Raw genomic sequence first — 25,467 nt, 5'->3', positions numbered from 1 at the left:
ATTACACAGAGGATATAGGGTTATATGTAGATATATATACAGACATTACACAGAGGATATAGGGTTATATGTAGATATATACAGACATTACACAGATGATATAGGGTTATATGTAGATATATACAGACATTACACAGAGGATATAGGGTTATATGTAGATATATATACAGACATTACACAGATGATATAGGGTTATATGTAGATATATATACAGACATTACACAGAGGATATAGGGTTATATGTAGATATATACAGACATTACACAGAGGATATAGGGTTATATGTAGATATATACAGACATTACACAGATGATATAGGGTTATATGTAGATATATATACAGACATTACACAGATGATATAGGGTTATATGTAGATATATATACAGACATTACACAGAGGATATAGGGTTATATGTAGATATATACAGACATTACACAGAGGATATAGGGTTATATGTAGATATATATACAGACATTACACAGAGGATATAGGGTTATATGTAGATATATACAGACATTACACAGATGATATAGGGTTATATGTAGATAGATATATACAGACATTACACAGAGGATATAGGGTTATATGTAGATATATATACAGACATTACACAGAGGATATAGGGTTATATGTAGATATATATACAGACATTACACAGAGGATATAGGGTTATATGTAGATATATATACAGACATTACACAGATGATATAGGGTTATATGTAGATAGATATATACAGACATTACACAGATGATATAGGGTTATATGTAGATATATACAGACATTACACAGATGATATAGGGTTATATGTAGATATATACAGACATTACACAGAGGATATAGGGTTATATGTAGATATATATACAGACATTACACAGATGATATAGGGTTATATGTAGATAGATATATACAGACATTACACAGATGATATAGGGTTATATGTAGATATATACAGACATTACACAGAGGATATAGGGTTATATGTAGATATATACAGACATTACACAGACGATATAGGGTTATATGTAGATATATACAGACATTACACAGACGATATAGGGTTATATGTAGATATATACAGACATTACACAGAGGATATAGGGTTATATGTAGATATATACAGACATTACACAGAGGATATAGGGTTATATGTAGATATATACAGACATTACACAGACGATATAGGGTTATATGTAGATATATACAGACATTACACAGAGGATATAGGGTTATATGTAGATATATATACACAGACATTACACAGATGATATAGGGTTATATGTAGATATACACAGAGGATATAGGGTTATATGTAGATATATACAGACATTACACAGAGGATATAGGGTTATATGTAGATATATACAGACATTACACAGAGGATATAGGGTTATATGTAGATATATATACAGACATTACACAGATGATATAGGGTTATATGTAGATATATATACACAGACATTACACAGATGATATAGGGTTATATGTAGATATATATACAGACATTACACAGATGATATAGGGTTATATGTAGATATATACAGACATTACACAGATGATATAGGGTTATATGTAGATATATATACAGACATTACACAGAGGATATAGGGTTATATGTAGATATATACAGACATTACACAGAGGATATAGGGTTATATGTAGATATATATATACAGACATTACACAGATGATATAGGGTTATATGTAGATATATATACAGACATTACACAGAGGATATAGGGTTATATGTAGATATATATACAGACATTACACAGATGATATAGGGTTATATGTAGATATATACAGACATTACACAGAGGATATAGGGTTATATGTAGATATATATACAGACATTACACAGAGGATATAGGGTTATATGTAGATATATACAGACATTACACAGAGGATATAGGGTTATATGTAGATATATATACAGACATTACACAGATGATATAGGGTTATATGTAGATATATATATACAGACATTACACAGATGATATAGGGTTATATGTAGATATATATACAGACATTACACAGATGATATAGGGTTATATGTAGATATATATACAGATATTACACAGATGATATAGGGTTATATGTAGATATATACAGACATTACACAGATGATATAGGGTTATATGTAGATATATACAGACATTACACAGATGATATAGGGTTATATGTAGATATATACAGACATTACACAGATGATATAGGGTTATATGTAGATATATATATACAGACATTACACAGATGATATAGGGTTATATGTAGATATACACAGACATTACACAGAGGATATAGGGTTATATTTAGATATATACAGACATTACACAGAGGATATAGGGTTATATGTAGATATATACAGACATTACACAGATGATATAGGGTTATATGTAGATATATACAGACATTACACAGATGATATAGGGTTATATGTAGATATATATATACAGACATTACACAGATGATATAGGGTTATATGTAGATATATACAGACATTACACAGAGGATATAGGGTTATATGTAGATATATACAGACATTACACAGAGGATATAGGGTTATATGTAGATATATATACAGACATTACACAGATGATATAGGGTTATATGTAGATATATACAGACATTACACAGATGATATAGGGTTATATGTAGATATATATACAGACATTACACAGAGGATATAGGGTTATATGTAGATATATACAGACATTACACAGATGATATAGGGTTATATGTAGATATATACAGACATTACACAGAGGATATAGGGTTATATGTAGATATATATACAGACATTACACAGAGGATATAGGGTTATATGTAGATATATACAGACATTACACAGATGATATAGGGTTATATGTAGATATATATACAGACATTACACAGATGATATAGGGTTATATGTAGATATATATACAGACATTACACAGATGATATAGGGTTATATGTAGATCTATATACAGACATTACACAGATGATATAGGGTTATATGTAGATATATATACAGACATTACACAGAGGATATAGGGTTATATGTAGATATATATACAGACATTACACAGATGATATAGGGTTATATGCAGATATATACAGACATTACACAGATGATATAGGGTTATATGTAGATATATACAGACATTACACAGATGATATAGGGTTATATGTAGATATATATACAGACATTACACAGATGATATAGGGTTATATGTAGATCTATATACAGACATTACACAGATGATATAGGGTTATATGTAGATATATATACAGACATTACACAGAGGATATAGGGTTATATGTAGATATATATACAGACATTACACAGATGATATAGGGTTATATGTAGATATATATACAGACATTACACAGAGGATATAGGGTTATATGTAGATATATACAGACATTACACAGATGATATAGGGTTATATGTAGATATATACAGACATTACACAGATGATATAGGGTTATATGTAGATGTATACAGACATTACACAGAGGATATAGGGTTATATGTAGATATATATACAGACATTACACAGAGGATATAGGGTTATATGTAGATATATATACAGACATTACACAGAGGATATAGGGTTATATGTAGATATACACAGACATTACACAGACGATATAGGGTTATATGTAGATATATATACAGACATTACACAGAGGATATAGGGTTATATGTAGATATATACAGACATTACACAGAGGATATAGGGTTATATGTAGATATATATACAGACATTACACAGAGGATATAGGGTTATATGTAGATATATATACAGACATTACACAGAGGATATAGGGTTATATGTAGATATATACAGACATTACACAGAGGATATAGGGTTATATGTAGATATATATACAGACATTACACAGATGATATAGGGTTATATGTAGATATATATACAGACATTACACAGAGGATATAGGGTTATATGTAGATATATATACAGACATTACACAGAGGATATAGGGTTATATGTAGATATATATACAGACATTACACAGAGGATATAGGGTTATATGTAGATATATATACAGACATTACACAGAGGATATAGGGTTATATGTAGATATATATACAGACATTACACAGAGGATATAGGGTTATATGTAGATATATACAGACATTACACAGAGGATATAGGGTTATATGTAGATATATATACAGACATTACACAGAGGATATAGGGTTATATGTAGATATATATACAGACATTACACAGATGATATAGGGTTATATGTAGATATATATACAGACATTACACAGAGGATATAGGGTTATATGTAGATATATACAGACATTACACAGAGGATATAGGGTTATATGTAGATATATACAGACATTACACAGAGGATATAGGGTTATATGTAGATATATACAGACATTACACAGAGGATATAGGGTTATATGTAGATATATACAGACATTACACAGAGGATATAGGGTTATATGTAGATATATACAGACATTACACAGAGGATATAGGGTTATATGTAGATATATACAGACATTACACAGAGGATATAGGGTTATATGTAGATATATATACAGACATTACACAGAGGATATAGGGTTATATGTAGATATATACAGACATTACACAGAGGATATAGGGTTATATGTAGATATATACAGACATTACACAGATGATATAGGGTTATATGTAGATATACACAGACATTACACAGATGATATAGGGTTATATGTAGATATACACAGACATTACACAGAGGATATAGGGTTATATGTAGATATATACAGACATTACACAGATGATATAGGGTTATATGTAGATATATACAGACATTACACAGATGATATAGGGTTATATGTAGATATATATACAGACATTACACAGAGGATATAGGGTTATATGTAGATATATACAGACATTACACAGAGGATATAGGGTTATATGTAGATATATACAGACATTACACAGATGATATAGGGTTATATGTAGATATATACAGACATTACACAGAGGATATAGGGTTATATGTAGATATATACAGACATTACACAGATGATATAGGGTTATATGTAGATATATATACAGACATTACACAGAGGATATAGGGTTATATGTAGATATATACAGACATTACACAGAGGATATAGGGTTATATGTAGATATATACAGACATTACACAGAGGATATAGGGTTATATGTAGATATACACAGACATTACACAGAGGATATAGGGTTATATGTAGATATATACAGACATTACACAGAGGATATAGGGTTATATGTAGATATATATACAGACATTACACAGATGATATAGGGTTATATGTAGATATATATACAGACATTACACAGAGGATATAGGGTTATATGTAGATATATACAGACATTACACAGAGGATATAGGGTTATATGTAGATATATACAGACATTACACAGAGGATATAGGGTTATATGTAGATATATATACAGACATTACACAGAGGATATAGGGTTATATGTAGATATATATACAGACATTACACAGAGGATATAGGGTTATATGTAGATATATACAGACATTACACAGAGGATATAGGGTTATATGTAGATATATATACAGACATTACACAGAGGATATAGGGTTATATGTAGATATATATACAGACATTACACAGATGATATAGGGCTTTATATACAGACACAGATGCGACAAGTGGACAGTGCGCATGCGTAGACATCCGTGTTTTTAAATATTTATGATCCAAGCTGCAGCCAATCAGCAGAGAGACGTCCACATGACTGCTTACATAGTCCCACCCTACGTGATGACGTCACATCGCCAGCCTGCCTTATGCTAATATGCGGCGTGGAACGTGATGACGTAGGCGCCCCTGCGGGTCCCGATTGCTGCAGCCGCTTGTCAGTGTGACGAAGATTGGCACCGGGTAAGCTGTCAGTCACAGCGCCCGCCCGCCGGCTCGCACCGCTTCCTCGTCCTCCCCGCCGCCCTCCCGCTCTGCACACTCTCCATACACGCTGCCACGGCCCCCCGGGTCTTCTCGTCTCCGTTCTGCGCGCCCCCGGCCTCCCACCGTGCTATCCCTGCGCGTCCCCGGACCCTCCCCCTCCTTATGCGCGAGTCTGGACCCGCCCTCCACCATCGTGGACGCGCCCTTCTCACGTGAGCGCGCCTTCCCCGTCCATCCAATAGACAGCGGCCCCTTCAGCGCTCAGCCAATCACAGTGGGCTCAGGGCTGTTGCCAGGGTTCCAGCATTAGCGGCCGGAGGGCGGGGCAGAACCGAGGGCGGAGCAGCCAGGGGAGGGGCTTCACTGGAACGGGGAGGGGAGAACTGTTAAAAAGTGTGAAAAGGGTTTCTAATCAGTGTGCACCCGGAAATGGCTTCCTTCCCGTGGTTTTCTACCGGAAATGGCTTCCTTCCCGTGTGTGCACCTGGAAATGGCTTCCTCTTCCGTGTGTGCCGCTGGAAATGGCTTCCTTTCCCATGAGTGCACCCGGAAATGGCTTTCTTTCCCATGAGTGCACATGGAAATGGCTCCTTTCCCGTGTGTGCACAAGGAAATGGCTTCCTTTCCCGTGTGTGCACCCAGAATTGGCTTCCTCTTCCGTGTGTTCACCCGGAAATGGCTTCATTTTCCATGAGTGCACCCGGAAATGGCTTCCTCTCTCGTGTGTGCTTTAGGAAGTGATTTCCTCCCCCATGTGTGCACCTGGAAATTGCGTCCTCTTCTGTGTTTGCACCCAGAAATGGCTTCCTCCTTCGTGTGTGCCCCTGGAAATGGTTTCCTTTCCCATGAGTGCACCCGGAAAAGGCTTCCTTTCCCATGTGTGCACCCGGAATTGGCTTCCTCTTCCGTGTGTACACCCGGAAATGGCTTCCTTTCCCATGAATGCACCCGGAAATGGCTTCCTTTCCCAGGAGTGCACCCGGAAATGGCTTCCTTTCCCATGTGTGCACCCGGAAATGTCTTCCTTTCCCATGAGTGCACCCGGAAATGGTTTCCTTTCCCATGAGTGCACCCGGAAATGGTTTCCTTTCCCATGAGTGCACCCGGAAATGGTTTCCTTTCCCATGAGTGCACCCGGAAATGGTTTCCTTTCCCTTGAGTGCACCCGGAAATGGTTTCCTTTCCCATGAGTGCACCCGGAAATGGTTTCCTTTCCCATGAGTGCACCCGGAAATGGTTTCCTTTCCCATGAGTGCACCCGGAAATGGTTTCCTTTCCCATGAGTGCACCCGGAAATGGTTTCCTTTCCCATGAGTGCACCCGGAAATGGCTTCCTTTCCCGTGTGTGCACGAGGAAATGGTTTCCTTTCCCGTGTGTGCACCCGGAATTGGCTTCCTCTTCCGTGTGTGCACCCGGAAATGGCTTCATTTCCCATGAGTGCACCCAGAAATGGCTTCCTCCCTCGTGTGTGCTTTAGGAAGTGATTTCTTCCCCCATGTGTGCACCGGGAAATTGCGTCCTCTTTTGTGTTTGCACCCGGAAATGGCTTCCTCCCTCGTGTGTGCTTTAGGAAGTGATTTCCTCCCCCATGTGTGCACCGGGAAATTGCGTCCTCTTCTGTGTTTGCACCCAGAAATGGCTTCCTCCTTCGTGTTGCTTTAGGAAATTATTTCCTCTCATATGTGTGCACTTGGAAATGATTCCTCTGTTTTGAGTGCACCTGGAAATAAATTCCTTCCTCAGTGTGTGCACCCGGGAATATCTGTGTTCTTTTTGTGTCCACACTGAATATGTGCACAGGATTCTTCCCGATACCTCGCAATACGCGGCCTCCCTCCCCGATGCCTCGCAGTACGCGGCCTCCCTCCCCGATGCCTCGCAGTACATGGCCTCCCTCCCCGATGCCTCGCAGTACGCGGCCTCCCTCCCCGATGCCTCGCAGTACACAGCCTCCCTCCCCGATGCCTCGCAGTACGCGGCCTCCCTCCCCGATGCCTCTTAGTACGCAGCCTCCCCCCCGATACCTCCCTCCCCGATGCCTTGCAGTACGCGGCCTCCCTCCCCGATGCCTTGCAGTACGCGGCCTCCCTCCCCGATACCTCGCAGTACGCGGCCTCCCCCCCCCCGATACCTCGCAGTACGTGGCCTCCCTCCCTAATACCTCGCAGCATGTGGCCTCTCTACCTAATACCTCGCAGCATGTGGCCTCTCTACCTAATACCTCGCAGCATGTGGCCTCTCTACCTAATACCTCGCAGCATGTGGCCTCTCTACCTAATACCTCGCAGTACGCGGCCTCCCTCCCCCGATACCTCATAGTTTTTTACGTTCTTTACAGTTTCTGTTGACGTTCCTCTCTTGCTCCTCAGGTCAGTGCGCCGAGGTATCAGCTGTGAGATGAGGGCAGCAGTCAGCGCAGTATGATGTCCACAGACCATATGGGCATGGAAAACTACCCGGAGGAGCCGCAGGTAACGGGGTCGGGTGATGGGGACCTCTGGTGGACAGTGCGCAGTAGTGACCGCAGGACGTCCACTCATCTGTTCTTACTCTGCACGACTATTGTGAGCCTCGGTAGATGTCAGCAGACACCTCATCTCACTCCTCTATACCCCTCGGTTGCCCTCCTCTGCGGACCCCCTCGGTTGCCCTCTTCTGCGGACCCCTTGGTTGCCCCCTCCTCCCAATCACCTAGTTTCAGACACTACCCCCACCACCTCGGTTGGCCTCTTCTGCGGACCCCTTGGTTGACCTCTCATGCGGACCCCCTCGGTTGGCCTCCTCTGCGGACCCCCTCGGTTGGCCTTCTCTGCGGACCCCCTCGGTTGGCCTCCTCTGCGGACCCCCTCGGTTGGCCTCCTCTGCGGACCCCCTCGGTTGGCCTCCTCTGCGGACCCCCTCGGTTGGCCTCCTCTGCGGACCCCCTCGGTTGGCCTCCTCTGCGGACCCCCTCGGTTGGCCTCCTCTGCGGACCCCCTCGGTTGGCCTCCTCTGCGGACCCCCTCGGTTGGCCTCCTCTGCGGACCCCCTCGGTTGGCCTCCTCTGCGGTCCCCCTCGGTTGGCCTCCTCTGCGGACCCCCTCGGTTGCCCTCTTTTGCGGACCCCCTCTGTTGCCCTCTTTTGCGGACCCCCTCGGTTGCCCTTTCCTCCCAATCCCTTGGTTTCAAGGATAGGCTCAGGTTCCTTTCCTCTCTCTGTAAATGTAGGTTGTCACCCAGTTCAAGACGGAGCAGGACCTGGTGAGCAGTGAGCCATCGGTGCAGAGCCCAGCAGCTGGAGACAGCCCCATGGAGACCGATAAGCAGGCTATTTACAGGTGAGGTGGGCCTGAGAACTGCGTACACCACACGTAGGAGGACTCCCCTATAGACCACTGCTCTTTTTCTCGCCCTACAGGCACCCGCTCTTCCCTCTGCTTGCTCTGCTTTTTGAGAAGTGTGAAGGCTGCACCCAAGGGTCAGAAAGTACCACCTCTGCCAGCTTTGACCTGGACATAGAGACCTTTGTGAGGAGACAGCACAAGGAGGGGAAGGACTTCTTCTCAGATGACCCGGAAACAGACAGCCTGGTGGGTAGACCTTTATGAGGGATGATGAGTTGGATGGAAGTGGACAGCCTGATGGGTGGAGATGCAGAGGACAGCCTTGTGGGTAGACTATGGTGAGGGATGATGGGTGGGATGCAGAGGATAGCCTGGTGGGTGGAGATGCAGAGGACAGCCGGGTGGGTAGACCATGATGAGGGGTGATGTGGTGGGATGGAGAGGACAGCCTGGTGGGTAGACCATGATGAGGGTTGATGGGTGGGATAGAAGTGGACAGCCTGGTGGGTAGACCATGATGGGTGAGGTGGAGAGGACAGCCTGGTGGGTAGCCCATGATGAGGGCTGATGGGAAGTAGGGGGAAGTTCTGACGGTAGGGATGAAGAGGACAGCTCGCTGGGTAGACCATGATGAGGGTTGATGGTTGGGGATAGAGAGGACAGCTTGGTGGGTAGACCATGATGAGCACTGATGTGGTGGGATGGAAGTAGACAGCCTGGTGGGTAGACCTTAATGAGGGGTGACGATGGGGATGGAGAGGACAGCCTGGTAGGTAGATCATGAGGAGGGCTGATGTGGTGGTGATGAAAGGGGGTTGCCTGGTGGGTAGCCCATAATGAGGGCTGATGGTTGGGGATGGAGAGGACAGCCCGGTAGGTAGACCATGATGAGGGTTGATGGTTGGGGATGGAGAGGACAGCCCGGTGGGTAGACCATAATGAGGGTTGATGGTTGGGGATGGAGAGGACAGCCTGGTGGGTAGACCATGGTGGGCACTGATGTAGTGCGATGGAGAGGACAGCCTGGTGGGTAGAGCATGGTTAGGGCTGATAGTTGGGGATGGAGAGCACAGCCTAGTGGGTAGCCCATGATGAGTGGGATGAAGAGAACAGCCTGTTGGGTAGCCCATGCTGAGGGCTGACGGGCAGTAGGGGGGTGGAAGTGGACAGCCTGGTGGGTAGACCATGATGAGAGCTGACTGTGGGGATGGAGAGGACAGCTTGGCAGGTAGACCATGGTGGGTACTGATGTGGTGCGATGGAGAGGACAGCCTGATGGGTAGACCATGATGAGGGATGATGGGTGGGATGGAGAGGACAGCCTAGTGGGTAGACCATTGTGAGGACTGATGTGGTGGGGGTGCTGCTGTGATGATAGCATGGGGTGTGAATGAGTTTAGCTGAGAGGAGTTTGCTGCTGTCCGATGAGGTAGTAGTCAGTGTGACTCAGCTGGACTCTGGTGCACAGAGGGAAGGTTGTAATACAACACAACCTGCAGCATTAGAGGCGAGTCATGGGGTGTGTGTATGGATCAGGCTCACGTGGAGGAGGATCATGGGGTGTGTATATGGGTGCATCATGGAGTGTGTATGGAGCAGGCCCATGTGGAGGTGCGTCATGGAGTGTGTATGGAGCAGGCCCATGTGGAGGTGCGTCATGGAGTGTGTATGGAGCAGGCCCATGTGGAGGTGCGTCATGGAGTGTGTATGGAGCAGGCCCATGTGGAGGTGCGTCATGGGGTGTATATGGAGCAGGCCCATGTGGAGGTGCGTCATGGGGTGTATATGGAGCAGGCCCATGTGGAGGTGCGTCATGGGGTGTATACGGAGCAGGCCCATGTGGAGGTGCGTCATGGGGTGTATACGGAGCAGGCCCATGTGGAGGTGCGTCATGGGGTGTATACGGAGCAGGCCCATGTGGAGGTGCGTCATGGGGTGTATATGGAGCAGGCCCATGTGGAGGTGCGTCATGGAGTGTGTACAGAGCAGGCCCATGTGGAGGTGCGTCATGGGGTGTGTGGAGCAGGCCCATGTGGAGGTGCGTCATGGGGTGTATACAAAGCAGGCCCATGTGGAGGTGCGTCATGGGGTGTATATGGAGCAGGCCCATGTGGAGGTGCGTCATGGGGTGTATACGGCGCAGGCCCATGTGGAGGTGCGTCATGGGGTGTATACGGAGCAGGCCCATGTGGAGGTGCGTCATGGGGTGTATACGGAGCAGGCCCATGTGGAGGTGCGTCATGGGGTGTATACGGAGCAGGCCCATGTGAAGGTGCGTCATGGGGTGTATACGGAGCAGGCCCATGTGGAGGTGCGTCATGGGGTGTATACGGAGCAGGCCCATGTGGAGGTGCGTCATGGGGTGTATACGGAGCAGGCCCATGTGGAGGTGCGTCATGGGGTGTATACGGAGCAGGCCCATGTGGAGGTGCGTCATGGGGTGTATACGGAGCAGACCCATGTGGAGGTGCGTCATGGAGTGTATACGGAGCAGGCCCATGAGGAGGTGTGATAAAAAGAAGGATTGCGCTGCAGGAGAAGATTCTTTTCTGTTTATGTCAGTTCTCTTTCTTTTATATTCAAAAATAGTCTTCAATGTGGAGGTGTGTATGGAGGAGGCCCATGAGGAGGTGCGTCATGGGGTGTATACGGAGCAGGCCCATGTGGAGGTGTGTATGGAGCAGGCCCATATGGAGGTGCGTCATGGGGTGTATACGGAGCAGGCCCATGTGGAGGTGCGTCATGGGGTGTATACGGAGCAGGCCCATGTGGAGGTGCGTCATGGGGTGTATACGGAGCAGGCCCATGTGGAGGTGCGTCATGGGGTGTATACGGAGCAGGCCCATGTGGAGGTGCGTCATGGGGTGTATACGGAGCAGACCCATGTGGAGGTGCGTCATGGGGTGTATACGGAGCAGGCCCATGTGGAGGTGCGTCATGGGGTGTATACGGAGCAGGCCCATGTGGAGGTGCGTCATGGGGTGTATACGGAGCAGGCCCATGTGGAGGTGCGTCATGGGGTGTATACGGAGCAGACCCATGTGGAGGTGCGTCATGGGGTGTATACGGAGCAGGCCCATGTGGAGGTGCGTCATGGGGTGTATACGGAGCAGACCCATGTGGAGGTGCGTCATGGAGTGTATACGGAGCAGGCCCATATGGAGGTGCGTCATGGGGTGTATACGGAGCAGGCCCATGTGGAGGTGTGATAAAAAGAAGGATTGCGCTGCAGGAGAAGATTCTTTTCTGTTTATGTCAGTTCTCTTTCTTTTATATTCAAAAATAGTCTTCAATGTGGAGGTGTGTATGGAGGAGGCCCATGAGGAGGTGCGTCATAGGGTGTATACGGAGCAGGCCCATGTGGAGGTGTGTATGGAGCAGGCCCATATGGAGGTGCGTCATAGGGTGTATACGGAGCAGGCCCATGTGGAGGTGTGTATGGAGCAGGCCCATGAGGAGGTAGGTCATGGGCTTCTTGTATGGAGCAGGGGGGGGTTATATGAGGTGTTTAGGGTGGCACGTATGGAGGCGGGTCATAGAGTATGTTTTGGGTGTGGCCCATGTGGAGGTGGGTCATGTGTGTTTAGGGTGTGTCATGTATGGAGGCGGGTCATGGGAGTGTGTTTAGGGTGTGGCCTGTTTTTAGCTGGGTCATGTGGTGTGTTTAGGGTGTGGCACGTATGGAGGCAAGTCATGGGGGTGTGTTTAGGGTGTGGCCCATGTGGAGCCGGGTAATGTGGTGTGTTTAGGGTGTGGCCTGTGTGGAGGTGGGACATGCGGTGTGTTTAGGGTGTGGCCTGTGTGGACCAGGTAATGTGTGTTTAGGGTCTGGAGGTGGGTCATGTGGTGTGGTTAGGGTGTGGCACGTATGGGGGCGGGTCATGGGGTGTGTTTAGGGTGTGGCCTGTGTGGACCAGGTAATGTGTGTTTAGGGTGTGGAGGCAGGTCATGGGGTTTGTTTAGGGTGTGGCACGTATGGAGGCAGGTCATGGGGGGTGTGTTTAGAGTGTGGCCTGTGTGGAGGTGGGTCATGTGGTGTGTTTAGGGTGTGGCACGTATGGGGGCGGGTCATGGGGTGTGTTTAGGGTGTGGACCAGGTAATGTGTGTTTAGGGTGTGGAGGCAGGTCATGGGGTGTGTTTAGGGTGTGGACCAGGTAATGTGTGTTTAGGGTGTGGAGGCAGGTCATGGGGTTTGTTTAGAGTGTGGCACGTATGGAGGCAGGTCATGGGGGTGTGTTTAGGGTGTGGCCTGTGTGGAGGTGGGTCATGGGGTGTGTTTAGGGTGTGGCCTGTGTGGAGGCGGGTCATGGGGTGTGGCCTCACATCTCTGTTCTCTGCAGATGGTGAAGGCCATTCAGGTGCTGAGGATTCACCTGCTGGAGCTGGAGAAGGTGAACGAGCTGTGCAAGGACTTCTGCAGCCGCTACATCTCCTGCCTGAAGACCAAGATGAACAGCGAGACCCTGCTGAGCGGGGACCCGGGGGGCCCCTACTCCCCCGTGCAGGTGTGAAATCACTCTATAGTACACCAGACCCCCCTCCCCCAGTCCGTTCTGGTCACTGCCACTTCTCTTGTTTGTTTTTACAGAGTGGGATAAGCGGTGCCCTCAGTCCTCAGGGGATCGTAGTTCCGGCTGCTGCTCTCCAGCAGGGAAATGTAGCAGTGGCCACCGTGTCAGGTACCACTTACAGACCCTTTTCCTTCACATTTGTGATGATGTCACTTCCTGTTGTTTTCTCACAGTGTCATTAATACTTGGGGTGGGGTCGGCAATGACAGACTTTAGTAGAGACAGCAGGAAAAAAAAGTCCAGTCTATTTTCTGGTACGCAGCATAGCCAAAACAGCATCCTCGATACAAGCGCACCTGGTGACGCTGCGGCAGCAGTATAGCCCTAACCATAGACTACACTGCTGCCCGTCCGGGCACTACCTAGACAGCTTGTCTTCATCTCCGTGTACACCAGGAGAATCGGAGCTTCCCAGGCCGTCGGACCCAGACTGACACCTGGGATCACCTTCTGCTGGGGGAAATAGCCATGAAGGGTGTGGACTGGTAGGTCCCTCTACCAACCTACCTACCCGTCCAAAGAAATCCAGCCCAGGACAGAATCTAAACAAACCTGTCTCAGCAAACTACACTTTGCTGAAACCACTGCAGCTTTCTGGATTTCATTTATCTCACCCAGCTGAGTGAAATATACTCTCCTTCCAGCACTTTACCGTACACCTTACCACAGTATCTTACCAGCAGGTGGCACCCTGTACCAGCCTGTAACAGTAGTCACCCCGCAAGGGCAGGTTGTGGCTCAAGCATTGTCTCCTGGCACCATCCGAATTCAGAACTCACAGGTGAGTCTTGTTATCTGCCCTCCCCTGTTATCTCCTCTCCTTCCTCAGTTATCTACCCTCCCCTGTTATCTCCTCTCCTTCCTCAGTTATCTACCCTCCCCTGTTATCTCCTCTCCTTCCTCAGTTATCTACCCTCCCCTGTTATCTCCTCTCCTTCCTCAGTTATCTGCCCTCCCCCGTTATCTCCTCTCCTTCCTCAGCTATCTGCCCTCCCCCTGTTATCTCCTCTCCTTCCTCAGTTATCTACCCTCCCCTGTTATCTCCTCTCCTTCCTCAGTTATCTGCCCTCCCCCTGTTATCTCCTCTCCTTCCTCAGTTATCTACCCTCCCCCTGTTATCTCCTCTCCTTCCTCAGTTATCTGCCCTCCCCCTGTTATCTCCTCTCCTTCCTCAGTTATCTACCCTCCCCTGTTATCTCCTCTCCTTCCTCAGTTATCTGCCCTCCCCTGTTATCTCCTCTCCTTCCTCAGTTATCTACCCTCCCCTGTTATCTCCTCTCCTTCCTCAGTTATCTGCCCTCCCCCTGTTATCTCCTCTCCTTCCTCAGTTATCTGCCCTCCCCTGTTATCTCCTCTCCTTCCTCAGTTATCTACCCTCCCCTGTTATCTCCTCTCCTTCCTCAGTTATCTGCCCTCCCCTGTTATCTCCTCTCCTTCCTCAGTTATCTACCCTCCCCTGTTATCTCCTCTCCTTCCTCAGTTATCTACCCTCCCCTGTTATCTCCTCTCCTTCCTCAGTTATCTGCCCTCCCCCTGTTATCTCCTCTCCTTCCTCAGTTATCTACCCTCCCCTGTTATCTCCTCTCCTTCCTCAGTTATCTGCCCTCCCCTGTTATCTCCTCTCCTTCCTCAGTTATCTACCCTCCCCTGTTATCTCCTCTCCTTCCTCAGTTATCTACCCTCCCCTGTTATCTCCTCTCCTTCCTCAGTTATCTGCCCTCCCCTGTTATCTCCTCTCCTTCCTCAGTTATCTACCCTCCCCCTGTTATCTCCTCTCCTTCCTCAGTTATCTGCCCTCCCCCTGTTATCTCCTCTCCTTCCTCAGTTATCTGCCCTCCCCTGTTATCTCCTCTCCTTCCTCAGTTATCTGCCCTCCCCTGTTATCTCCTCTCCTTCCTCAGTTATCTGCCCTCCCCCTGTTATCTCCTCTGCTTCTTACATTATCTGCCCTCCCCCTGTTATCTCCTCTCCTTCCTCAGTTATCTACCCTCCCCCCGTTATCTCCTCTCCTTCCTCAGTTATCTACCCTCCCCTTGTTATCTCCTCTCCTTCCTCAGTTATCTACCCTCCCCTGTTATCTCCTCTCCTTCCTCAGTTATCTACCCTCCCCTGTTATCTCCTCTCCTTCCTCAGTTATCTACCCTCCCCTGTTATCTCCTCTCCTTCCTCAGTTATCTGCCCTCCCCTGTTATCTCCTCTCCTTCCTCAGTTATCTGCCCTCCCCCCTGTTATCTCCTCTCCTTCCTCAGTTATCTACCCTCCCCTGTTATCTCCTCTCCTTCCTCAGTTATCTGCCCTCCCCTGTTATCTCCTCTCCTTCCTCAGTTATCTACCCTCCCCTGTTATCTCCTCTCCTTCCTCAGTTATCTACCCTCCCCTGTTATCTCCTCTCCTTCCTCAGTTATCTGCCCTCCCCTGTTATCTCCTCTCCTTCCTCAGTTATCTACCCTCCCCCTGTTATCTCCTCTCCTTCCTCAGTTATCTGCCCTCCCCCTGTTATCTCCTCTCCTTCCTCAGTTATCTGCCCTCCCCTGTTATCTCCTCTCCTTCCTCAGTTATCTGCCCTCCCCTGTTATCTCCTCTCCTTCCTCAGTTATCTGCCCTCCCCCTGTTATCTCCTCTGCTTCTTACATTATCTGCCCTCCCCCTGTTATCTCCTCTCCTTCCTCAGTTATCTACCCTCCCCCCGTTATCTCCTCTCCTTCCTCAGTTATCTACCCTCCCCTTGTTATCTCCTCTCCTTCCTCAGTTATCTACCCTCCCCTGTTATCTCCTCTCCTTCCTCAGTTATCTACCCTCCCCTGTTATCTCCTCTCCTTCCTCAGTTATCTACCCTCCCCTGTTATCTCCTCTCCTTCCTCAGTTATCTGCCCTCCCCTGTTATCTCCTCTCCTTCCTCAGTTATCTGCCCTCCCCCCTGTTATCTCCTCTCCTTCCTCAGTTATCTACCCTCCCCTGTTATCTCCTCTCCTTCCTCAGTTATCTGCCCTCCCCTGTTATCTCCTCTCCTTCCTCAGTTATCTACCCTCCCCTGTTATCTCCTCTCCTTCCTCAGTTATCTACCCTCCCCTGTTATCTCCTCTCCTTCCTCAGTTATCTGCCCTCCCCTGTTATCTCCTCTCCTTCCTCAGTTATCTACCCTCCCCTGTTATCTCCTCTCCTTCCTCAGTTATCTACCCTCCCCTGTTATCTCCTCTGCTTCTTACATTATCTGCCCTCCCCCTGTTATCTCCTCTCCTTCCTCAGTTATCTGCCCTCCCTGTTATCTCCTCTCCTTCCTCAGTTATCTGCCCTCCCCTGTTATCTCCTCTCCTTCCTCAGTTATCTGCCCTCCCCTGTTATCTCCTCTCCTTCCTCTATTATCTGCCCTCCCCCTGTTATCTCCTCTCCTTCCTCAGTTATCTACCCTCCCCCTGTTATCTCCTCTCCTTCCTCAGTTATCTACCCTCCCCCTGTTATTTCCTCTCCTTCCTCAGTTATCTACCCTCCCCTGTTATCTCCTCTGCTTCTTACATTATCTGCCCTCCCCCTGTTATCTCCTCTCCTTCCTCAGTTATCTACCCTCCCCTGTTATCTCCTCTCCTTCTGTTATCTGTCCTCCTCTTGTTATCTCCTCTCCTTCCCCTATTATCTGCCCTCCCCCTGTTATCTCCTCTCCTTCCTCAGTTATCTGCCCTCCCCTGTTATCTCCTCTGCTTCCTCAGTTATCTGCCCTCCCCTGTTATCTCCTCTCCTTCCTCTATTATCTGCCCTCCCCCTGTTATCTCCTCTCCTTCCTCAGTTATCTACCCTCCCCCTGTTATCTCCTCTCCTTCCTCAGTTATCTACCCTCCCCCTGTTATTTCCTCTCCTTCCTCAGTTATCTGCCCTCCCCTGTTATCTCCTCTCCTTCTGTTATCTGTCCTCCTCTTGTTATCTCCTCTCCTTCCCCTATTATCTGCCCTCCGCCTATTATCTGCTCTTCTTCCTCTATTTTCTGCCCTCCCCTGTTATCTCCTTTCCTTGCTTCATTATCTGCCTCCCCCCCCCCCCCCCGTTATCTCCTCGACTTCCTCTATTATCTGTCCTCCCCCTATTATCTCCCCTCCTTCCTGAGTTATCTGCCCTTAACCCCTTAAGGACCCTGCCATATTTCACCTTAAGGACCCGGCCATTCTTTGCAAATCTGACCAGTGTCACTTTATGTGGTGATAACTTTATAACGCTTTGACTTATCCAGGCCGTTCTGAGATTGTTTTCTCATCACATATTGTACTTCATGACACTGGTAAAATTTAGACAAAATAATTTTTTTTTTATTTAAAAAAAAATACACTTACCAAAAAATTTGGAAAAATTAGCTCATTTCAAAATTTCTATTTCTCTGCTTTTATAATAGATGGTAATACCTCCAAAACAGTTATTACTTTACATCCCCCATATGTCTACTTCATGTTTGGATCATTTTGTAAATGACATTTTATTTTTTCGGGACGTTAGAAGGATTAGAAGTTTAGAAGCAAATCTTGAAATTTTTCAGAAAATTTCCAAAACCCACTTTTTAAGGACCAGTTCAGGTCTGAAGTCACTTTGTGAGGCCTACATAATAGAAACCCCCCATAAATGGCCCCCTTTTAGAAACTACACCCCTCAAGGTATTTAAAACTGATTTTACAAACTTTTTAACCTTTTAGGTGTTTCACAAGAATTAATGGAAAATGGAGATGAAATTTCAGAATTTCACTTTTTTGGCAGATTTTCCATTTTAATCCATTTTTACCCACTAACAAAGCAAGGGTTAACAGCCAAACCAAACTCTATATTTATTGCCCTGATTCTGTAGTTTACAGAAACACCCCATATGTGGTCATAAACCGCTGTACGGGCACACGGCAGGGCGCAGAAGTAAAGGAACGCCATATGGTTTTTGGAAAGCAGATTTCACTGGGATAATTTTAAGGTGCCATGTCACAATTGAACCCCCCCTGATGCACCCCTAGAGTAGAAACTCCAAAAAAGTGACCCATTTTGGAAACTACGGGATAAGGTGGCAGTTTTGTTTGTACTATATTAGGGTACATATGATTTTTGTTTGTTCTATATTACACTTTTTGTGAGGCAAGATAACAAGAAATAACTGCTTTGGCACCGTTTTTATTTTTTGTTATTTACAACGTTCATCTGACAGGTTAGATCATGTGATATATATATATATATAGAGCCGGTTGTCACGGACGCGACAATACCAAATTTGAAAAAAAGAAATATGATTTTTTAGTGTCTCCACATTCTCAAAGCCGTAGATTTTTTATATTTTTTGGGCGACTGTCTTGTGTAGGGGCTCATTTTTTTCGGGATGAGATGATGGTTTGATTGGCACTATTTTAGGGTGTATATGACTTTGATCTCTTGCTATTACACTTTTTGTTATGTTAGGTGACAAAAAATGCCTTTTTTGACACTGTTTTTATTTTTATTTTTTACGGTGTTCACCTGAGGGGTTAAGTCATGTGATATTTTTATAGAGCAGGTTCTTAAGGACGCAGAGATACCTAATATGTCAATTTTTTTTTATTTATGTAAGTTTTACACAATGATATTTTTTTAACAAAAAAAACCATGTTTTAGGCCCCTTTCACACGGGCGAGTATTCCACGCGGATGCGATGCGTGAGGGGAACACATTGCACCCGCACTGAATACCAACCCATTCATTTCTATGGGGCTGTTCACATGAGCGGTGATTTTCACGCATCACTTGTTGCGTGAAAATCGCAGCATGTTCTATATTCTGCGTTTTTCACACAACGCAGGCCCCATAGAAGTGAATGGGGCTGCGTGAAAATCGCAAGCATCCGCAAGCAAGTGTGGATGCGGTGCGATTTTCACGCACGGTTGCTAGGAGACGATCGGGATGGAGACCCGATCATTATTATTTTCCCTTATAACATGGTTATAAGGGAAAATAATAGCATTCTGAATACAGAATGCAAAGTAAAACAGCGCTGGAGGGGTTAAATAAAAATAAATTTAACTCACCTTAGTCCACTTGATCGCGGAGCCGGCATCTCCTTCTGTCTTCTTTACTGAACAGGACCTGTGGTGAGCATTCATTATAGGTCAAGGACCTTTGGTGATGTCACTCCTGTCATCACATGGTCCATCACATGATCGTTTTTACCATGGTGATGGATCATGTGATGACCGGAGTGACATCACCAAAGGTCCTTTACCCAGGTCCTAAAGAAAGAATACAGAAGGAGATGCCGGGCTGCGCTATCAAGTGGACTAAGGTGAGTTAAATTATTTCTTTCTTTTTTTTAACCCCTCCAGCCCTATTGTACTATGCATTCTGTATTCATAATGCTATTATTTTCCCTTATAACCATGTTATTAGGGGAAATAATACAATCTACAGAACACCGATCCCAAGCCTGAACTTCTGTGAAGAAGTTCGGGTTTGGGTACCAAACATGCGCGATTTTTCTCACGCGAGTGCAAAACGCATTACAATGTTTTGCACTCGCGCGGAAAAATCGCGGGTGTTCCCGCAACGCACCCGCACATTTTCCCGCAACGCCCGTGTGAAACCAGCCTTAGTGTCTCCATAGCCTGAGAGCCATAGTTTTTTCAGTTTTTGGGCGATTGTCTTAGGTAGGGTATAATTTTTGCGGGGTGAGATGACGGTTTGATTGGCACTATTTTAGGGTGTACATGACTTTTTGATCGTTTGCTATTACACTTTTTGTGATGTAAGGTGACTGTAAATGGCTTTTTCTGACGCCGTTTTTTTTTTTTTTTGCTACGGTCTTCACCTGAGGGGTTAGGTCATGTGGTATTTTTATAGAGCAGGTTGTTACGGACGCGGCAATACCTAATATGTATACTTTTTTTATATACTTTATACTTTATACTTTTTTATATATAAGTTTTACACAATAATAGCATTTTTGAAACAAAATAAAAATCATGTTTTGGTGTCTCCATAGTCTGAGAGCCATAGTTTTTTTTTATCTTTTGGGCGATTGTCTTAGGTAGGGTATAATTTTTAGCGGGATGAGGTGATGGTTAGATTGGTACTATTTTGGGGGGCATACGCCTTTTTGATCGCTTGGTGTTGCACTTTTAGTGATGTAAGTTAACAAAAAAATGCACAGTTTTTATTTTAGTTTTTTGACAGTGTTCATTTAAGGGGTTAAGTCATGTGATATTTTTATAGAGCCGGCCGATATGGACACGGACATGCCTAATATGCCTAATATGTCAAATTTTTTAACAATTTATTTTTACTTTATTTTGGGAAAAGGACGCTTTTTTTTTTTTTTTTACTTGAAACTTTTAATTTTTTTTGTAAAACCTGATTTTTTTTAACTTTTTTTTTTTACACTTTATATTTTGTCCCACTCTAGGACTTAAACTTTTGGGGGTCTGATCCCCTTTACAATGCATGACAATGCTTCTGTATTGTGATGCATTGGCTGTAAGGCTGAGTTCACACGAGCGTGTCCGGATGCGTTGCGGCAAACCCGCGGGAGTAGGTACCCAATTGCAGTCAGTTTTGACTGCGATTGCGTTCCGTTGTTCAGTTTTTATCGCGCGGGTGCAATGCGTTTTGGTCTCCCTCTGCAATATCCTCCTATGCCAATTGCCCCCTCTCTTCAGGGGAGGGATTACTTCAATACCCATGAACGTCAGGCCCTTTCAATTACCATTGTGGCTGGTTTCTATATGTTTGGCCAGTGGGGTGTGTCTTTTATGCCTGATGTCTCCAAGGTGCTCCCCCACCCTCCTTCGAAATTCACGCGTGGTTTAACCCACATACTCCATGCCACAGTGACATGTGGCCTTGTAGACTATTCCTTTAGATCTACAGTTAAGGAATCCCTTGATGGAGTAGTTCTTGCCGGTTACATTGCTAAAGAAAACTGAGCCTTTCTTGATAAAGGGGCATGCGACGCAGCCACTGCAGCGAAAGCAACCCTCAACGGGTTTGAGCCAACTCCCCAACTGCTCATTGTTCCCGCTGAAGTGGCTGCATACTAGACGGTCTCGTATACTCCGACCCCTGCGATACGTAATGCTTGCAGTAGGTGCAACAATTTCTTTAATGTCTGGGTCCAGCAGTAAAATGTTCCAGTGTTTAGATAGGACCTCACGCACCTCTCTGGCAGCCCCATCAAAGGTACCTATTAGGCGAATCTGTTTATCCCCCTTCTCTACCTTATTGGGATGGAGGAGCTCCGTTCGACTTCTTGCACAGGCTTTTTGGTAGGCTACTCTGAGAGTCGATTCAGGATAACCTTTATCCCTGAACCTCTCTCGTAGGTCATCAGCCTGTTGTTTAAATTCCTTAAAGGTGGAGCAATTCCTCCTCATTCGCAGGTACTGTCCAGTGGGGATACCCCTTTTCAGGGGAAGGGGATGATGGCTGTTCCAATTTAGAAGGGAGTTAGTAGATGTTGGCTTTCTATATGTTTTGGTTTGAAGTTCACCCCGACTTCCTCTCATGATCATTATATCCAGAAAGGGTAGGGAATCTTTTTGAACTTCTGACGTGAACCGCAGCCCAACATCATTGGTGTTAAGTCCCTCCACAAAATGTTGCAGTTGGCCAGCCTCCCCATTCCACAGAAGAAAGATATCATCGATGAATCTGACCCACGTCCCCACATGTGTGACCACATGGGCCAAAGATTCACCGAATACGATTGTCTCCTCCCACCAGCCCAGGAACAAGTTGGCATACGAGGGGGCGCAGGGACTCCCCATCGCCGTGCCCCTGAGCTGGTGGTAGAAGACACCATCAAAGAGGAAATAGTTACACGTCAGCGTAAATTCCAATAGTCTCAGAACCAGATAGTTGTGGGTATAGTACTGGCGGCCTCTAGTCAACAAAAAGGTCTCCGCCGCTCTCAGTCCCAAATGATGTGGGATTGAGGAATATAACGCCTCAACATCAATGGAGGCTAACCATGTACCGTCATCTATAGAGACACCTTCCAATCGACCCAAAAGATCACTTGTATCCCTAATGTAAGAGGGTAGAGTCCTGACAAATGGGGCCAAAATGTAATCCAGGTAAATCCCCACATTCTGTCCCAAGCTGTTCACCCTGGACACTATGGGACGTCCTTTCAAGGGTGTGGTTCCCTTGTGGACCTTTGGGAGGCTGTAAAAGGTAGGGACGGTAGGGTGTTTTTTATACAGAAATTCAAATTCATCTACTGAGATTAGGCCCGATGTTTTGGCCTCACAGAGAATGGTCTTAAGTGCTGTTTGATAACCGACCGTAGGATCACTTTTAAGTCTTTCATAAGTGTCCGTATCTCTCAGTAGGTCAAGGCAAAGCTTTTTGTAATTCGGTGTGTCCAAGAGCACCACATTGCCCCCTTTATCGGAGGATTTAATTGTGATGCTTTTGTCACATGCCAAGTTTTCTATTGCCTTGTATTCTGCTTTGGAGCAGTTGAATCTGGGTTTCTCCGGAGTCAGATGCTCCAATTCCCGAGACACTTGGTGCAAGAAAACATCGATGCAGGAAGGGTCGCCAACTGGTGGTGTTCTGGTGCTTCTATCTTTTAGCATCGTAAAGGGCCCTTTACCTTCCTGCATTGTGCTTTCACTCGGGTTAAAAAGAAGTTTGACATCCTGTAGGATTTCTGATGGAATGCCTAGCTCTCTACTCTCCCGCCTATTGGTCAAGGAGAAGTGTTTGTGCCATTTGAGTTTCCTGGCAAACAAACTCAGATCCTTGATCCAATTGAACAAGTTGAAGAAAGATGTCGGCACAAATGATAGCCCCTTGCCAAGGATTGCCATTTCTGCCTGTTCAAGTGTTCTGGATGAGAGATTTAGTATCTGCCCGCACTGCTTTGGTTTGGGATCATGGGTGATGCAGCTGGGTTGCGGTTCCGCAGATGGTACGGTATTTTTTGTTCTAAAAAATGTACACCACTATTATCATAGGATCCCCGTGGACCAAGATTTTCATACGTTCCACGTGACCCTCTTCCCCTTCTGCGTCCACGACCTCTTCCATGATTTGATTGATTACCCTCCTATTCGCCTTCAGAGGCGTCAGTCTCACTTGAAGAGATGTCCGAATCAGGCTTCCCAGTTGTTCTTTGGGTTCCGCGCTCAATAGTGATGTAGACTCTGTTTTCTCTGAAGTCTTGAACTGGCGGTGCTTTCTCTCCTTCAAGTGAAATCTCTCCAGTGTAGTTTGTAGTTGCGCCTCCTTATTGATAAAGTCTGGTTCTTGTTTCAGTTTATTCGTGACCTCAATCTGTTCCTTCAATTTAGCATCCAGTAGGTTCAGGTTAACCCTTTCCTCCTCCAGCAGGAGTGACATAAATCGTAGGGAGCTTTTAGTTGCCTCCTCCTCCCATTTCGTCATAAGCGTAGAGCTCCTGCACCTACTGGCTGGAGTGAGGGAGATCCTTGGGCCCCTGGGTACTATCTGGTGTTTTAGACAATTTTCCAGGGACTGTATTTGTTCCTTGAAGGTTTTTGTCAATTCTTTAAAGGCGGCTTTGAACGAAGGGGTATATCTTTTCAAGGCAAGTGTCTTTTCTGAAAACGCGTCACTGGCCTCTGTTAACCATTGATTTCTATCCAGGCCGGTAGCCAAAAAACCTGCCATACCCTTGTGGTTACAAAAGTGTTTTAACTTAACCAAGGTCAAGGCTGGTCACACAGATTCTATATAAATGGCACCCAACTGGTAAATAGAAATAAACTGAATAATGGGAAACCTTAAAATATACTTTTAATAGTAATCTTTAAAATAATAATTATACAACATACACCTCAATATATAACCTCAATAATATACTTACAGCCTTTTTGCCTGTGAGATCCAGGGGGCTGAATCTCACAGGCTCTCCCGGAAGGCAGCCACAAAGCCTAAGGAAAGCATCGGGCTGCCTTCCCTGCCATAGGGTCACCGTTACAGAAGCTCCGATCCCCGCAAGGACATCGCACGTGCCGCGGTCAGCGCTGACCGCGGCACATCAAGGGTTAATGCGCCGGCATCGGTGATTTCACCGGTGCCGGCGCATGCAGCAGGGGTCCTGCTATCAGTGACTGCCAGACCCACCAGATCACAGCGCCGTACATGTACTGCGCTGTTCCTGAAGTCACGGACATCCTTAAGGGGTTAAAGGGGTTGTCCGAGTTATTTTTTTGTTCTTTGTATGTTTCTAACTAGTCAAATGAAAGGACTTTCCAATTAACTCACTTTATCTCCGGTGGCTGGTTTTTCAGATTTCACTGAGGGTCACATGACCTGTGATGTCACTTCTCTCCCTGCTCTGATGATGTTTTGTGCACAAAGCCTGAGAGATCAGATATGTGTCTGTACACGAGACGCCCCCCTGCTCTGCCGTCTGCCCTGTGTCTCCCTCCTACTGGATACTTCAGGAAAGATTACCCCTTCAGCTGCACAGACTCAGGGCTGAAGGCTTTACTGAGTAGCTGCAGGCAGTGAGGAGAGAAATGCTGGGCACAGGAGCTGAAAGAGAAGTAGGGGGGAGATCCTGTGTGTATCAGCAGTGTCATTGTACAGCTGGGACTTGTAGTCCTACACATACAACATGCTGCTGAGTCTCCCAGCAGGCGGACATGTCACTCAGGGCAGGGAGCACTTATATTC

The 25,467-nt window shown here is 46.0% G+C and overlaps 1 protein-coding gene across 3 annotated transcripts in view; it reads left to right on the top strand.

Moving 5' to 3' along the window:
* The first annotated feature begins 5,586 nt into the window (after nucleotides 1-5,586).
* PKNOX1 (PBX/knotted 1 homeobox 1) overlaps nucleotides 5,587-25,467 on the top strand; it is a 34,318-nt gene continuing 14,437 nt past the window's right edge. The window contains exons 1-7 of one of the 3 annotated variants that reach the window (XM_040422735.1): nucleotides 5,587-5,916; nucleotides 8,311-8,412; nucleotides 9,149-9,258; nucleotides 9,339-9,510; nucleotides 13,606-13,770; nucleotides 13,854-13,944; nucleotides 14,481-14,617. In XM_040422735.1, coding sequence (XP_040278669.1) covers nucleotides 8,362-8,412; nucleotides 9,149-9,258; nucleotides 9,339-9,510; nucleotides 13,606-13,770; nucleotides 13,854-13,944; nucleotides 14,481-14,617 — 726 coding nt within the window. In that variant the 5' untranslated portion in view covers nucleotides 5,587-5,916; nucleotides 8,311-8,361. The remainder of the gene's footprint in view (nucleotides 5,917-8,310; nucleotides 8,413-9,148; nucleotides 9,259-9,338; nucleotides 9,511-13,605; nucleotides 13,771-13,853; nucleotides 13,945-14,480; nucleotides 14,618-25,467) is intronic. The other 2 variants (XM_040422736.1, XM_040422737.1) reach the window with 2 other exon arrangements.

This window comes from Bufo bufo, chromosome 3 (assembly GCF_905171765.1).
Source record: "Bufo bufo chromosome 3, aBufBuf1.1, whole genome shotgun sequence".
Taxonomy (NCBI): Eukaryota; Metazoa; Chordata; class Amphibia; order Anura; family Bufonidae; genus Bufo; species Bufo bufo.
Note: the sequence above shows the minus strand (reverse complement) of the source record. Positions and strands in the feature narration are given on the sequence as shown.